Here is a 16,887-nt window from a genome sequence, read left to right as displayed (position 1 = left end):
ACCTCTCGCGAGACTTCACCCGCCTCTTCTATACCTTCTTCCAGTCCCCGGCTTTAGTCCTCCCTAGTTCACTCCCGGTTGAGACCTGAGTTTTTACCCCGGGTTAACTAGTTGTCGACGCGGACTGTTTTGTTGCTGCTGCTGTTGCTGTTGCTGCCACCGCTGGGCTCATTTGCCCACTACCCCTTCCCGTCGCCACTCTCCCAACCCCACACAAGGTAACGCGATGAGGGAGACAGTGAGGCCTCGCTGGGCCTCGACCTCTCACGAGTTGAACCGGAGGCCAGAGGCCGAGGCCGCAGTGGAGACGCCCGGGCGCCGGCCTCCTCTTCCACGCAGAGTTGAGCCCTGAGAGTCCCTGAACGGGGTTGGGCTGGTCGCGGGAGGCATCTTAAGGACGCCCTCGGCCCTTCTGTGCGGAGCCTGTTTGCGGGTGGGGCTCCGGCTACTGGGGCCTCGGCTCCGTTCTTGTTTTCGGTTTCCTTGGAAGCTGTTGGAATTTCGGGGTCTGAAATGGTCGAGCTAGTTGTGGCGGGCTTTGAGGTATAGGGTGACTGAAGGGGAGCAGCCTGGCTTTCACCAACCCTTTTGCAGTCCTTCCAGGTTCCGGGCCGGGATTTGTAACACAGACGAGTCTCGGAAACCCTGTACGTTTGCTAATAAAGCGAAAAACAATTCTCTCCGGTCTTATTTTCAGGAGAAGTACGAGCTGGATTTGGTGAAAGGCCCGTACTTCAGATTGCCTGATTGGAGAGCATCTGTGATGTTTTTTTTACTGCAGAAAAATGCATTGGCAGTATTTAAGTGACTGAAAAGATTTTTGCACTGTGGAGAAGTTTCTAAACACACGTACTATAGCTCTTGTGGAGAAAGTTATTTGTGTAGTTAATCCAAAAGCCATTTATATTTGGCTTTCGAAGTACTTTTTAGCCCTTAAAAATCGGAAGCCTCAACTCTTTCAACAGTTTAGTGCCTTCTATTTTATTTTTTGGTGATGATATAACAGTCCTGTTCCTTGAGCCTAACGCAGTGTCTCTTCCCTGTTAATAGTTTAAAGAAAATTAGAAATTATTCTCCTCTTTCCTCTTATCTCGTTTTCTGTTTCTATATGTAATATATCTTACATGTTTATAATCTTCAGAATACTTGAAGTTTGTGGTTTGGAGCACAGCTTTTCTCTGAACTGAAAGTAAAGGTAGTAGTAATATATTATGCCGCAGTTGAGTTATAAGGAGTTGGGAACAAAATCGGTAAGGGTTAATTCAGGCCAACAGGAAAAAAATGTATTTTTATGTTTTGGTTTTTTGGTTCTGTTTTCATGACTCTACTCTTTATTTTCACCAGATGTCAGAGGATCTAGCAAAGCAGCTGGCAAGCTACAAAGCTCAACTCCAGCAAGTTGAGGCTGCGCTGTCTGGAAATGGAGAAAATGAAGATTTACTAAAATTAAAGAAAGATTTACAAGTAAGTATGGGGCAATACTTAATAGTTTCATTGCTTGAAAAGAGTATTTCTGTGGCTTATAAGTGGTTATTGCCTAGAATCTACGGGTATCCATAATATCTTTGGAGGGAGTGTTTCTCCCCTTCACACCCCTTGTGTGTACATGTGTGCACCCACAGAGGTATACATGGCTTCTAAGAGACGGGTTGCTTCCTCAGTTTGTGTACATCAAAACAATTAATTGAAGCATTGTTCTTTGTTGTGTCACCCTTATATGCTCTTATAATTTTTAAAAGTAAGAGTTAATTTTATAAGTCACTATCACTCTAGAAAAAGAGGTACATATAACTTGACAGTGGATAACATTTCTGTTTTTAAAGACCTGGAAAAGGAATTTTACTTCAAAGGGTAACTAAAATTAAAGGAGGAAAATATAACTTAATCAGATTATATCAGATTCTTTTCAATGCCACAAGATTTCTTTGAAAATGAAATAGAGCACCCATGCCAGAGATCCTGTGTGTGTGTGTGTAAGTGTAACAAAGCTAGCTCTAGTGCCTGTGTTGAAAACACATAAAAATACCTAAAGAGATATTTTTTTTCTGCATAAATGTTACATAATGTTTGAACTTAAGGCTAGGTCTTATATGTAATTATTGACACTTGTTAGCAACTTGAAATTAAACCGAATCTATGTAAAAAGGCGATCTGAATTTAATGTGTTCCTTTTGTCCTGGAAGAGCAGTAAGTATGAAACCAGCTTTTTAAAACTTGCCCTGGGGTTTCAAGACAAACATAAAGCCATAGAAGTAAATATCTGTTATTTCTTACAACACTAGGTTGATTAATAAAACACCATATACAATATTTGTAAATATCCATGGCTTTCATCTAATTCTGAATCTGATTTTTTGGAGAGTTTTAAAAGATGTTTTGATTAGATGACTTATCTTCACTGATTTAAAACAACTCAAATCATCTTCATACTACGTATCGTTTCTCTCTGTTTATATCATCCTCTTGCCAATTAAAATGATCAATATTTTAGGGACAGTAGAACTGCAAACAAACAAAACTTACTTGAAACGGGGTCCAGATTCACAATTCTAAAAGCTTACCTGGGCATAATTTAAATGAGTTGAATATTTTCAGGTTCAATTTCTGGATTTAGGATAGACGTGCATGAAGTTGCAATAGTATGTTATTTAAAAAAAAAAATACAGAAACCAAGGCTTCTCTTCAGTATGTAGAAGTTAGGCCAGTGGATTTCAGGGAGCTAGTCAGTAAGAAAAAATGTTTTGGGAGCAGTTTCTCCCATCTCAGGCCAACTTTCTGCTTGTCTTAGAGAGCCTGACCTACCCCCATCTCTCTCTCTCTATTTTATTAAAAACCAACTTAAAAGCAGTCCTTTTTCCTTTTGAAGAAAGTAAAACATTGTGCCCGTGTTGTATACTTCGCTTCTTGTATTTAATTGGCAGTAAGAGGGAGGGGTGTATGTGGAACTGGTGGAGCGGGGAGTTGGCAGTGAAGACAGCACTGTTACGAGTCTTGGTATTTTAGTAGTTCTGGAATACATTTCAGAGTCTGGGCAGAATTGTGTTAGGACATGATCTATAGTGGAAGTACTATAGGGAAGGAGACCATTGTTGTAGGCATTGTAGTAACCAGGTAAATGGCTTACTTAGGGTTCAGTTAATGATGACCTGGAGGTCGTTCTGTAAAATATTCTTTTTTAAATAACCATTTTGAAAAACATTGTCCAATAGAACTTTCTGTGGTGATGGAAATGTTCTATATCTGCTGTGCAATATTATAGCTGCTAGGTACATGGGGCTATTGAATACTTGGAAAAAGACTAGGATGGCTGAAACACTGAATTTTTAATTTTATTTAAGTAACCATATGTGGCTGCCTTATCAGATGGCACAGATTTAGAAGTGCACGTTCTAACACTTCAGTTAGCAATAACAGAGAATGTTTTTCCCGACCAATCTTGACCTCAAATTCTTTTCCTCTCATGGAAAACAGTCATTTTGGTTACTAGATATAGTTTTGTTTTTGAACTGAAAACTACTCAAAGATGGAACACATCGTTTAATATTAGATAAAATTCTGAAAAATATTTTGCTATCTGCTTCCATCTAGTAATTGTTATCTCTACTGACTATAGCTACAGCTTCTATTTTGTCATAGGTTTTTGTTTTTTAAAAAATCCTTTTCCTTCCTTGCTTCTGGGATATGCCTTGTGCCATTGGTATTTAATTCTACCTTTTATATTTGCTGAAAAGTCTTCTCAGACTGATGACTGAGTTTGTAGTCTCCTTTATTTTTTTGTGTTCCTTTTATGGAATATCCTTATTCTGGTTAAGAATTTGTTTGCAGTTTCATTTATGCAGAATCCTTTTTCTGCATTTTTTCCAGTGACTTTCATTTTGCCAGTAAGGCTTCTATGTTTATCTCTTACCACACTGTCTTTCATATAAAGTTACTCAATAGGCAGCAAATCAGTCTTCTGAAATCCTAATTTGTTTTCTTTTTTCACTTTAAAGAAGTGAGTTTAGTAAAATCCAGACTAGCTAGTTGACTAGCTCCCCAGGCAGTCTGTGATAATCACAAAAATAGTCAATTTATTAGGCTGTTTTGCTGAATAAACTGGTTCTAAAGGAGGCAGGGGTCAAGTCACTTGTCTCATATATTACAGTGGCTCTCTGCATCCCCGAAACGCCTTCCTTCAGTAAGCAGAGTGCTTGAGTGCACCCCCTTTGACCTGCTGATATGTAGATCACAACATCTGATGCTTCCTGGAATTGCCGATAACTGTAACTGCTGCCCATCTGTCAATGAAGGAGCAGTTTCAGAACTCAGACTTGGGGGAGGAAAAGTAATTAATGGTATGTACCTTTAAGAACTCCCTCATACATGAAATCATATTTATAATACTTTGGTCCATATGCACATGTGAATAAAAAAGGACATTTAGAAGGGTCTTCATAATTGTTGGGAGGGGTATGTACAACATGGCAAAGTGAAAAGACAGCTAGGGATAAATGCTCTTGATTTTTAAAAATGTCTTTTCAGTGCAGGGCCCTGGAAATTACAACCACAGCTTTTCAGGACCCTTCTCTTTGGTGAAAATGTATTTTATTATGAAAACATAGTGGAAAGATGTTTTATTCTAAGAGAAGTAGAGTTCTAAATATTGAGATCTAAAAACACAGACTTCATGTTTGTGCATTAGTAGGCCAATGATCCCTAGTTAAATTGAATTATTTAATGATGGGAATTACGTAGGCTTTTGAGTCAGACTTACTGGATTACATTCCTAGTGCTAAAAGTGGTTAATTAAAAACAAGACTGGATAATTTACTCTCCTTCTTTGTGTAGTACATCATCTATTTATTTGGACATCCCTTGCTTATTTGCAAAGGATTGTCTTAATCAAAAGGTATTTGAATGGCTATTTGGCACCTAATAAAATTTCATGAAAGATATTAATCTACTGAATTTTTAACTTAAATCTGAGTCTTCTAGTATTTTCATTCGTAAAATTTTTTTATTCATAAAACTGATCTTTCTCCAAGGGCTTTAATAATCCTTTTTGTTGTTGTTGTCCTTAAGGCTCAAATATAAGTTTTTAAGAACTAGTTGGGAAGATTTAAAATCTTAAGGAGAGAAGTAATATTTCACTTGCTTGGCTATTATTAAACCTCAGTGGGAGCCAGGAGAAACTGAATACAGAGTGTAACTTTGCTCATTTTTCTCCCAAAACATACAGTGTGATGTTTAAGGTATTTTGTGTGCAACAGCAAAGGATGAGTCTTCATCAGAGTAAAAATATAGTGGATTGGTAGCAGAATCTATCAGTTTGTTTTTATTAAGTTTTTTAACCAACTCTACCAAACACCTTTGAATGAAGTCAGTAAGTGTAAGCGGAGAAGGCAATGGCACCCCACTCCAGTACTCTTGCTTGGAAAATCCCATGGACGGAGGAGCCTGGCAGGCTGCAGTTCATGGGGTCGCTAAGAGTCGCATACGACTAATCGACTTCACTTTCACTTTTCACTTTCATGCTTTGGAGAAGGAAATGGCAACCCACTCCAGTGTTCTTGCCTGGAGAATCCCAGGGACAGGGGAGCCTGGTGGGCTGCTGTCTCTGGGGTCGCACAGAGTCGGACACGACTGAAGCGACTTAGCAGCAGCAGCAGCAGCAAGTGTAAGTTAGAAAATGTATTTGTCACACAGAAAGGCTTTACCTACCTGTGTGTTATATTTATTTTACTTTTTCCTTTTAGTTGAAGCTGTGCTAATGTATTTAACATTATAGTATTGGGATATTTAAAATCTGACTTGGTAATTTGCTTACCCAGATGGGGTAAGTATTACAATAAATGAATAGAAAAACTACTGTTTTTTTATACATGCCTATAGTATTTTAGTAGAAATACATATGAGCAGGAACATTTTTATTACTAATAATGCTCCGTCAAGTTTTTGGGGGCTTATTTTATTTTTTTTGTAGGGAGAGCATCCCTGTTGGCTAGTCAGTTAATACTACTGCCAAGCAGTGCCCTATAAAAAGTTCATTGGAATTAAATATATGTGACAGTGATAATGAGAGAGAAGGGATCTTGAATCTAGTTCAGTGCCTTAGAGTTGACTATTTCTCACCTTTAGAGAGATCTCTTTAGCTAAAATAGGTGCATAAAAATAATGTACAGTGTAAATTCAAGTTCACTATATTTCTGTTAGTATTAGAGGTTAATTAAATTGAAAGGCAACTGGCTAGGTTTAAGTCCCACCACCACTGTATAAAATGTTTTATCTTAGTCTCTACTTGGGATAATCACAGTATCTACATCATAGTATCATTATGAACTGCAAATAAATATGTGTAGAGTAGTTAATGAGTGCTACATGGTATGAGAGCTGTTACCAAAAACTGAAAGAACTTGCTTGTTGAAAGTAGGTGACAATGTGAATTATAAAGATAATGGTTTTTGTTTTTCCTTTTTAGGAGGTTATTGAACTAACCAAAGACCTTCTGTCAACTCAGCCTTCTGAAACTCTGGCAAGTTCAGACAACTTTGCTTCTACTCAGCCCACTCATTCATGGAAAGTAGGAGACAAGTGTATGGCAATCTGGAGTGAAGATGGACAGTAAGTGTAGAAAAAAAACTAACTATAACATGAACTAGTAAAGTACAATGGTAAGGTGATTTTTATTCAGCTTGACCTACTCTATTTTAGTCTTTATATGGCTGATACGACTTACACAACCAATTTGATTCTTGGATGGTTACCATTACTATAGTTTTTAGCTTTAGAGTAAGTTTTAGGGCAGAAGAATGGCTTGGATGCTAGATGAAATAGACATGAAATAGAGGAAAGTGAATGGATTTTCTTTATTTTAATACAGTCTATAAGTTCTTTTTCCCTTGGGTTGAACATTGAGTAATGGTTGGCTCTCTTAGACTTCTGTGAAGCACATATATTGAAATGATTGATATAAGAAGTATATTTTCTCACAGAAATTGACTAAAACACATTGAGTAGATCTGTCAGAGACTTCCCGGGCAATATTTTGATTGGGACTTCCTTCCTAAAAAGCCAGTGGCTAACTCTAGCTGCTTTTTTGTATTATCTTTGCCAAAGGGACATTTGATTGTATTAAGTTTCATTTTAGACACATTTAATAGTAGAATCACTGCAGTATAAGTCTTATAGGCTGAGTATTAAACCTTTACTCACCTGCTTACAGCCATGATATCTTTACAGGTGTTATGAAGCGGAGATTGAGGAGATAGATGAGGAAAACGGCACCGCTGCAATCACTTTTGCTGGCTATGGCAATGCTGAAGTGACTCCACTGTTGAACCTCAAGCCTGTAGAAGAAGGAAGGAAGGCAAAGGAGGACAGTGGCAACAAACCCATGTCAAAGTAAGTGACTTTGACTTTAGCATTTTAAATGTAATCTTCCTCATTTGGGTATTTGAGGTTGTCTGCAGAATCTGTGCAGGCTAGATTAGGATAAGAAAGTTATAGTACTGTTTACAATTGTTTTGAAGGTTAGCAGCGTATGGTTAACAGTGTCTGTTAATACGTATACCTAGGTAAAGTGAAGACATTTTGGGGTTCCTGCTTAGGCATTTAATACATATTTATTAAGAGGATATCTTAAGATTAAGAGTAAAATTAAGAGTATGTCTCAATAAACCAGGTTCTGGGTTCCACCACAGCAAAGAAGACCAAAACAGGCCTTGTCCTAACTGCGTTTACAATCTGAAGAATAGACACATAATGAAAGAAGAACTTTAGTGTAGAAGTAATGGAGGAAACACAACAGATACTTTTAGAGAACAAAGAAAAGGTAACAAGCTGCATTTTTGTCATGAGGGCAAATTTCTTAGAGGAAATGACATGTAAACTGGGATTTGAAAAGGACAGATGTGGGCCAGTTAATGAACTAGAAGGTATGATTCTTGAGCAAGCTGCTTACCTTCTGATTCCTCATCTATAAATCAGGGATAGTAGTATCTCTGTTATGGGGTTGTAAGGATTCATTCATAGCTTGAGTAAAACTTATGGCACAGTTCTTGACACATAGGCTTTCCCGGTGGCTCAGTGATAAAGACCCCCTTGCCAGTGCAGGAGATGTGGGTTCGATCCCTGGGTTAGGAAGATCCCCTGGAGAAGGAAATGGCCACCCACTCCAGTATTCTTGGGGAAATTCCATGGACAAAGGAGCCTGGCGGGCTGTAGTTTGTGGGGTTGCAAAGAATCAGACATGACTTAACAAGTAAGTTAAACAAGAAGTAAGATTTACATTTAAAACCAAAAAATGGGGAGGAACATAGAAGTAACAGAAAGAAATCCTTTCGTTAAAAACTTGGGGCTTGAGGGTGGGTAGCTTAACAAGAGAAAGAGATTAGAAAGGTAGAGGCCAGATCATAAAGAGCTAGAAAGCACTAATGTATTTCAAGTGGAGAGGATTTGATATGTTCATATTTGAACTTTTGAGTGATTACTGGCAGCAGAGAGAAGGCAGCTACTACTATCATCCAGGTATAAGATGATGGTGACCTGAACCAAGGGAGTAGCAGTAAGGATGGAGCTGTGTATGGTTTGAGAGTTGTTTCATGAGATGGAATTAACAGTTTTCAGTTAACTTCTGCATTTATGCAGAAGTTTGCCATCTTTTGATTTGTCTACTTGTTTTCAGAACTTAATTTGCTACATAAATATATTTGAATATGGGAAAATATATCATCTATTAACAACATTTGATTTAAGCATCCCAATAAGAAAAGTAGATTGTAGAACAACATGAGATTTCTGTTTTTAGTCTTTGACATTGTGTAAAAACCATACTTCATGGAAGTGTTTATATGATACAGAGAAGTCTGAATCATATTACCTCATTTTGAATACCTCTGTATTCATTCCTTTGGTGATAAGTGTTAACTTAGCAGGAATTACTGAGAGAACTTTTAGGCTCTGATTGGAAAACCCTAGTTGTTTTTGTTTTAAGAATTGCTAGCTATGATTTCCCTTTGTGCTGCTGAGCTCTTCCAATCTAGATGAAATAGTTTTGTCTGCAATGAATCTTTGCATTTTCCAAATGCAGCATATCATACTTGCTAACTGCCCGTTTAAAATTTGATAAAGGTTTAGTTAGCTTTACATGTTGAAACTCATCTTTTTCTTGAAACAAAACTTGTAAAAGCTATGTAAATGACAAATTAAAAGTCAGTTGAAATATTGGATTTAAATGGGTAATAGATTACTACAGTTGTGTTTAAAAGCTTCCATGGATACTGTATATTCCAAATAACATTTATTTATTACTAGTCCTGAGTGATTGGCATTGACGTTAGTGCTTTTATTTATGGAGGGAAAAGTGTGTAAACTTATTCGATTTTGGGGTTTCTTTGGCGGGAGAGTGGTTGCACTGAAGTCATCTTTTAGTTGAGGTCATTTTGAATTGACATTTACCTGTTCTGTCCACACAGAAAAGAAATGATTGCACAGCAGCGTGAATATAAAAAGAAGAAAGCTTTGAAAAAAGCACAGAGAATAAAAGAACTTGAACAAGAAAGAGAGGACCAGAAGGTAAAATGGCAACAGTTCAACAACAGAGCCTATTCTAAAAACAAAAAGGGCCAGGTTAGTAAATCCTTTCATCACACATACTTTGTAAATTTGCAGAGCATGGCTGTCGTTAAAATAACTTTAAAATGAAGAAGGACGTTCGATGAGATTTAAAAAAATACAACTGGATCTTGAATTCAGAATCCTCTTTAATCTTCTTTTTGACTTACTGAATATAAAATATCCCCATTAGGCACTGTCTCTGCAGTGGAAGCACTGTGAATGAATTTATATTAGGAATTATAAAAGATCTAGGTTATTTTCTTTTATAAACTAAAATTTGAAAACCTGTGTGCTATCTTACATACCACTTAGAGTGTATTGAACCTTACTTATGTTGGGTATCACTGGAGGATTTTTTGATCACTCAAGTTTTCTTGATGTACTTTTCCTTAAAGGCGTATTTTGAAATTTTAGTTTTTTCCAAAACCAATAAAGAATTCTTTTTTTTTCCTCTCTCTAGGTAAAGAGGAGTATTTTTGCTTCACCCGAGAGTGTAACTGGCAAAGTTGGAGTAGGAACTTGTGGAATTGCTGATAAACCTATGACACAGTATCAAGATACCTCTAAATACAATGTTAGGCATTTGATGCCTCAATAATCAGAAAAACTGTTGGATTTCATCTCTGCAGGGCTTTACATTTACCTTTTTATCCTTATATTTTTCTAAAGGTAAATTATTTGTTAGATGAGTAAAGAAAATACCATTGTTGTCATTGTTTGACTTCAATAGAATGAAACTTGAAATTGCAATTAATAACTGCTACTCATTTAAACTTTTTTTTCATTACTACTACCAGTTTCCTCAAAGTTTATTGGATAAAGCAACTTTTCTAGATAAATGCTGCATAAATACAGCACTTAAATGAATTATTCATCTTCCTAGTATCAGGTACCCACTTAATGGATGGTAAATACTTTTTGTAAAGTTCTAACTGGGAATTTTCAGATGCTTTGAACTTGCCACATACTCTAGCAATTCCCTGGAACATCAAGACAAAATACCAATGTTCTAAAAAGAATTTCTCTTCATTGTTTTTCTTATCTTCAGCTTAAATTTAGCTGTTGTCCAATTAACCTAAAACTAGGTTAATTGGTAAATGGCAAAGTTTTCTTTTCTGAGGTTTTTCTCAATAACTTGCTTCCTAAGCCTATTAGGCCATCTCTAAAATTGATCCAGCTCTTTATTCTTTTCATTGAATTTTAGTTTTATGTAAGAAACCATGTTTAGGACCAGCTACCTTTTCTAATGTTCTTTTTTTTTTTTTTTGTACGTTTGCTTTCCTCCTGTGTTTTCACTTACAGTAGTGGTGACATTTTTTGGATGTGTAATGTTTATATGAGAAAACAAAAAGCTGATGTATAGCCCTGTATACAATGTAGATACTATTTTTGTAAAAAACCAAGGCTAAATTAATGAACAAGAGTACTGAATATTTCATCATTAAAAATTTACTGTATTTCTTGTGCATTAATCTGACCATAATTTCCCTGTATATTATGTTCATGTAGCTGAGTTTATAATTTTTGTTAACTAGATCAGTCAGCATTTGTTGGTAAGTGAACTTCACAATTATCCTGAGTTGAGTTTAAGCCAAATATATGCATAGGAAAGGGTCCTCCTATTAGTGGAAGAAGATGATTTTTAAGATGTGTGTTAATTTCAGTTTTTGTATGTTTAACTTTTATTAAATAAAGTGTTTTTAAAATCTCCAGGGTGTGTTAACCGATAGGTAAAGTCTTAGCTGCCAGCATTGATACAGTGATTAAGCATACATCATTTCCACAGAAAAGAATATTGAGTAAGTAATAAAGGTTTTGGTAAATCTTTATGTACTCCTTATATTGGACATATGAAATTGGATCCTAAAGGACAAACTAGTTTTCTTTTTATTTTAAGGGCTGTGTTTAATAGAGATGTTTGTAAATTTTTGGTAGAAGGAGAAAATAAAATTTTTTATTTCGTGAATTTTAATTTTTTGGTAGACCTGTGCCACCTTTGGCCCTGTGGGCCTTCCTTTTACAAATAGGCATATGGCAGGAAAACAAGAGCTCTTGTGTCAGAGATCTAGATGTGACCCTTTGAGAAATCCTATTTGCAGGATGATGATAGTATCTCTGGACTAAACTTAAAAATTAGGAATCCTGGGGAGACCTGTCTCATAAGTTGAGAAATGCTTAGTGAGAAGCATGATACCAATAGTATTTTACAAATGCAGGTGGTTAACCTCTCAGTTTTCTAAAATCAAATATGATGCTTGGTCTTATGAAGTGTTGTTATAAAATTTAATGCAGAGTTTCCCTGCTTGTCAAGAAAGGGGACTTGAACCTTTGAAACTGATGGACTGAACCATACTTAATGGCCCCCTTGTGGCTATGGTTGCATTTGTCTTCTCAGAACTTAACATTTGACTTTGCATTTGACTTTGTTATTGACTGTTTCAAGGGAAGGACAGTCTTAAAACCTGCCCCCCAAAAAAACAATTTTAAATTTTAGTTGTGGCAATTTTCTGCAAACCAAAATGAAATACATCCGTTTAATGTAACAACTCATTTTTTAAAATGCTTGTTTTTTTCACAGTGAAGGGTGTGCATATGTGTGTGGCTTTCCATTGCAGTGCAGTTTTAATGCTGTGTCTGCCTTTAAAATAGCAAGGGAAAACTTAAGTGACAAAGGAAATTCATAGTTTTTAAGTTGTGTGATGTCTGTGGATTGTGATTATATAAGGTGAAAAATACCACTTACAAATTAAGCCAAGTATTTTTAAAGCTTTGATTTGAATTTTTGCTTCAACTTGGTATTAACTGAAATAGAAAAGAAGGAAGAAAATCTATTAAAACCAATAAGGTTTTGTATTTGTTAAAATATTTAAGAGTTCAATAAACATGCACTGGATTGTATTAAGTATTTGTATTATACTGTGAAACCACCAAGTAGTATAAATGATAATTTACAAGTTCAGTAGTAAATGTAAACATTCTTTATATCTAGGATTTTTGAGTTGCAAGTTAAACTGAATTTTTACTGCAGTGGAGAGGAAGAGCATAGCAGGTAAAATAACAGGTAATACCATAGTTTAAACAAAACCAAAGTTACTGAATCCCCTTATACTATGATCTTTTTTTTTTTTAAGCGTATCTATATAAATGTACTCTTAAGAAACATCTCAAGAGGTTTGGAAACCATTACTGACTTTCTGTGAATTTGTTTTGGCCTAGCCAGAGTAAGTATAAAAAAAAAACGAACACAGATAAAGGTGTTGGATTTCTGTGAGGGTCTTCACTTACCTTTCAGATTATGTATAAAGTTGGTGCAAATACAATTGCAGTTTTGGACCTTGAATTTTAAGTCGTAACTAGGGTGAAAGTGAACTAGCTCAGTTGTGTCCGACTCTTTGCGACCCCTCTAGACCATAGCCTACCAGGCTCCTCTGTCCATGGGATTTTCCAGGCAAGGATACTGGAGTAGGTTGCCATTTCCTTGGGTCAAACACATCTTTATTAATCAAAATAGGAACGATTACAATGAACACATTTTTGCCAACGAGAAATAAGTTTATTCTTAGCATAAAAATCCAAGCCTTGGCATTTAACGAGTTCTTGGAAAGTATTTTCTGCCTCCTGCTGGTCATGGGAGTGTATTCCCTGCAAAAAAAATCATCAGGATTCTCAAAGTGGTATCTGGTTGGCCAGAGGTCAGGTGAATAAGGAGGCTGAGGCAAAACTTCATAGCCCAATTCATTCAGCTTTTGAAGTGGTTGTGCAACTTGGCAGTTATTAAGCAGTTACTGGCTGTTGACCAATGCTAGCTGTAGGAGTTGCAGTTTTTGGTGCATCACGTCAATTTGCTGAGCATACTTCTCAAATGTAATGGTTTCGCCAAGATTCAGAAAGCTGTAGTGCATCAGACTGGCAGCAGACCACCAAACAGTGACCATGACCTTTTTTGGGTGCAGGTTTGGCTCTGAGAGCTGCTTTGGAGGTTCTTAGTCCAACCACTGAGCTGGTCATCACTGGTTATCATATAAAATCCACTTTTCATCATGTCACAATCTTGAGAAATGGTTTGTTGTTGCATAGAATAAGAGAAGGCAATACTTCAAAACAATAGTTTTTGATTTTGTGGGCAGTGCATGAGGCACCCATTTACCGAGCTTTCCCACCTTTCCAATTTGCTTCAAATGCTGAATGACCATAGGGATGGTCGACATGGAGTTCCTTGGCAATTTCTCATGTACTTGTAAGAGAATCAGTTTCAGTGATGGCTCTCAGTTGGTCTTTGTCAACTTCTGATGTGCACTTCTCATCTTCAAGGCTCTTTCTTCCTTTGCAAAACTTCTTAAACAAACCATCATTGCACTGTAGGTTCATTAGAAGTTCCTGGGCCAGATGTGCTGTTGTGAGTTGTCTCTTTTGCTTTACAACCCATTTTGAACTCAAATAAGAAAATCGCTTAAATTGCTTTTTGTCTTAGTATTATTTCCATAGTCTAAAATATAAAATAAACAGCAAGTAATGAGTCACTAGCAAAAAAACAAAAGCATGAAATGCACACTAAAATGATTAAGAATGTATTCCAATGTCAAACAAAAAAGGTCAACAAGGCAGAATCGCAATTACTTCTGCACCAACCTAAGTTTCTTTGTGTGTGCCTTGAGCAGGGAAAAGCAGATCCAAGAAGAATGCTGGGCTTCTGGTAGTTGACAGCTGAACTTGACCAAATTTTGGATACTTAAGTCATCTTTTAGTTGCTGGGGGGAAAAAAAAAACCTGGCAGTTTACTTCCACCAAGCCCTTGACCGGTTCATTTTTACAGAACCAGTACACACTTGTTACTGGAATTATTAAAATTGTAGTTTGTTTCCCCAGTTAAAGAGCACAGCTAAAGAAGCCATGGTTATGCTCATTAGAAGAAAAGGGTTTTTTTTTAATGTTTGAAGAGCTACTTTCTCAACTTGAGGCCCCAAAATCATGATTATTATTTTGCTGGCTCATGACTTTCCTTTTTTTGGTGGAACTGATGTGCATTTGTTTTTTCCCCCTTTTAAGCCCTGTAACTCACTTTAGCAAGATGCAGTGAATTTCTGACCACAGAAACAATTCAGGCTTGGAGGAAACACTTGACTTGGGAGCAAACACTTGACTTTGGAAAACTAGTGTTGAAGTCTGAGATCCGCAGCTAGGCTAGTCTTTAATAGATGGTAATTGTCCAGTTGTCCATTGCCCAAAAGTGTGCGAGAAGGAGGAGTTAAGTATCCGTTTGGTTCTTTTGCCCAGTTTTTCCCTCCAAGAGCACTGTCAAGTTTAGTTGACCTAGCTTTCAGTGTGAGTGTGATGAAGCTGCTAATTTAGAAAAAATTGACTTCTTAAATTTGTATTAATGTTAGAGGTATTTTATGGCTTTTGTGTTTTTACAGTGCTATTCTGTGCTCTAGTGTGAAAATCTAGAATATACCAATTATTGTCCTACTGGTAAAGACTTTTAAAAGCATCTTCCATAGCTAAGAGCTTGAGAAAATAGAAAATTCCAAAATTATAGGAAGTTGGCAGAACTTTAAAAGAGCTTCATTTTCATTTTAAGTCATTTCCCTTAATAATTGATTACTGTATGAAAAGGTAAAGGGGTTCCCAGGTGGCACTAGTGGTAAAGAATCCGCCTGCCAGTGCAGGAGACGAAAGAGACTCCGGCTCAACACCCTGGGTCAGATTATCTGGAGGACATGGCAACATGCTCCAGCATTCTTGCCTGGAAAATTCCATGGGCAGAGGAGCCTGGCAGGCTACAGTCCATGAGCCTGCAGACAGTCGGACACAACTGGGTTACTGAGCACAAAGGTAAAACAGAAGGAAGAACTGAAGCTGCCAACCAGTATTCTGTTTTGATCTACACTTATTATTTAAAAGAATCAGATGGTATTCCATAAGAAAACTAGTTTCCTGTTAGATCTAGTACATAGGGCAATAAGATTCTTTTTCATGGTGAGGCCAGCACTAAAATATTAACTGGGGCACTCAATTTATTATGCAGCAGTTACTATCAGTGTATAACATACTCAAACTCAGGTCCTTTTTTTTTTAGGAAGACCAGGTAATCACTAAAACCAATAACATGACTCTTACAAAGCCTTTATTTAAAAATTTCTATGGGATGTCAAAATTTACGTCTTAAAATGTATAACCTGCCACAGAATTGTGAAAATGAACCATTTTATTAATAGTCTTTTTTGGGAAGACCCAGAGTCATAATAACTAAAGTTCAGGATTCAAGATGAAGAGAATATCTTCCCTGGTAGCTCAGAGGTTAAAGCATCTGCCTCCAATGCGGGAGACCTGGGTTCAATCCCTGAGTCGGGAAGATCCCCTGGAGAAGGAAATGGTAACCCACTCCAGTATTCTTGCCTGGAAAATCCCATGGATGGAGAAGCCTGGTAGGCTACAAGCCCCTAGATTATGGGGGTAGGGTTGAATTACCTATATCAGTTTTAATCCTTAACAGTCTTTCAAAGTAGAGGTAGTATTTTTAACAACTTTTTCAGGAGGAAACAGTCTCCATGAAGTAATTTAGTAACTTGCCCAGCATCCTTAGCAAATGTTAGAACTGTTATTTAAATGTAGCCAAAATCCTTGTTGTATTATGCAATTTTTGGAATGGGCTATGGAATATTTCGAGGTGGAAGGATAATAGGAAAAGGACTAAGTGGAAGAAAACAAACCCTCGAAAAAACCTTTACCAAGAGGGTAGACAGTTGGTAAACCTTTACCTAGAGGGTAAACAGTTCTCAAGAGAAATGACCCAGGAAACTGTCCGTGTGGCCTTAGGTGTAGAAGCTTTGCCTCAGTAATTCTCACTGCCTTTTAAAATCCCTTCATAGTACTAAAAGCTGTTGTTTCCCGGGTGGCACTAGTGGTAAAGAATCCACCTGAAAATGTGGGAGACGCAAGAGAAATGGGTTCGATCCCTGGGTCAGGAAGATCCCCTGGAGGAGGAAATGGCAACCTACTCCAGTATTCTTGCCTGGGAAATCCCATGGACAGAGGAGCCTAGCAGGCAACAATCCTTAGGGTTGCAGAGAGTCAGCCATGAGTGAGTGAGTGAGCACACATCATAGCACACAGATCTTTTATATAGGGGGCAGTGTTAAAACTCAGGTTAGTGAGGATTAAGTGGGACCCTCCAGACTGGTTTTCAATTTGAATAATAGTATATAGCCTAAGGGATTCCCTAAAAAGTTATTTGGAGAACAGATAATGATAAATGGCTTTGTGTCCTGCCTGAAGAAATTAAAATTTGGTACA

The 16,887-nt window shown here is 37.0% G+C and overlaps 1 protein-coding gene across 2 annotated transcripts; it reads left to right on the top strand.

The window, feature by feature from the left end:
* The first annotated feature begins 10 nt into the window (after positions 1 to 10).
* On the top strand, positions 11 to 11,304 carry SMNDC1 (survival motor neuron domain containing 1). Of its 2 annotated transcripts, none has more exon segments than NM_001035337.1 (6): positions 11 to 218; positions 1,345 to 1,464; positions 6,458 to 6,600; positions 7,219 to 7,380; positions 9,453 to 9,606; positions 10,055 to 10,384. In NM_001035337.1, coding segments are annotated over 5 exon segments (717 nt in total). In that variant the 5' UTR covers positions 11 to 218; the 3' UTR covers positions 10,193 to 10,384.
* Positions 11,305 to 16,887: the final 5,583 nt, after the last annotated feature.

Source organism: Bos taurus, chromosome 26 (assembly GCF_002263795.3).
Source record: "Bos taurus isolate L1 Dominette 01449 registration number 42190680 breed Hereford chromosome 26, ARS-UCD2.0, whole genome shotgun sequence".
Lineage (NCBI taxonomy): Eukaryota > Metazoa > Chordata > Mammalia > Artiodactyla > Bovidae > Bos > Bos taurus.
This window is presented reverse-complemented; position numbering and strand designations above follow the sequence as displayed.

What these genes read in the sequence shown, in the direction of transcription:
- SMNDC1 (XM_059881864.1), top strand. An exon ending in ATCTGGAGTGAAGATGGACA is followed by an intron (nt 6,601 to 7,218) that starts GTAAGTGTAGAA and finishes ATATCTTTACAG; the next exon opens with GTGTTATGAAGCGGAGATTG. An exon ending in CTAAAAACAAAAAGGGCCAG is followed by an intron (nt 9,607 to 10,054) that starts GTTAGTAAATCC and finishes TCCTCTCTCTAG; the next exon opens with GTAAAGAGGAGTATTTTTGC.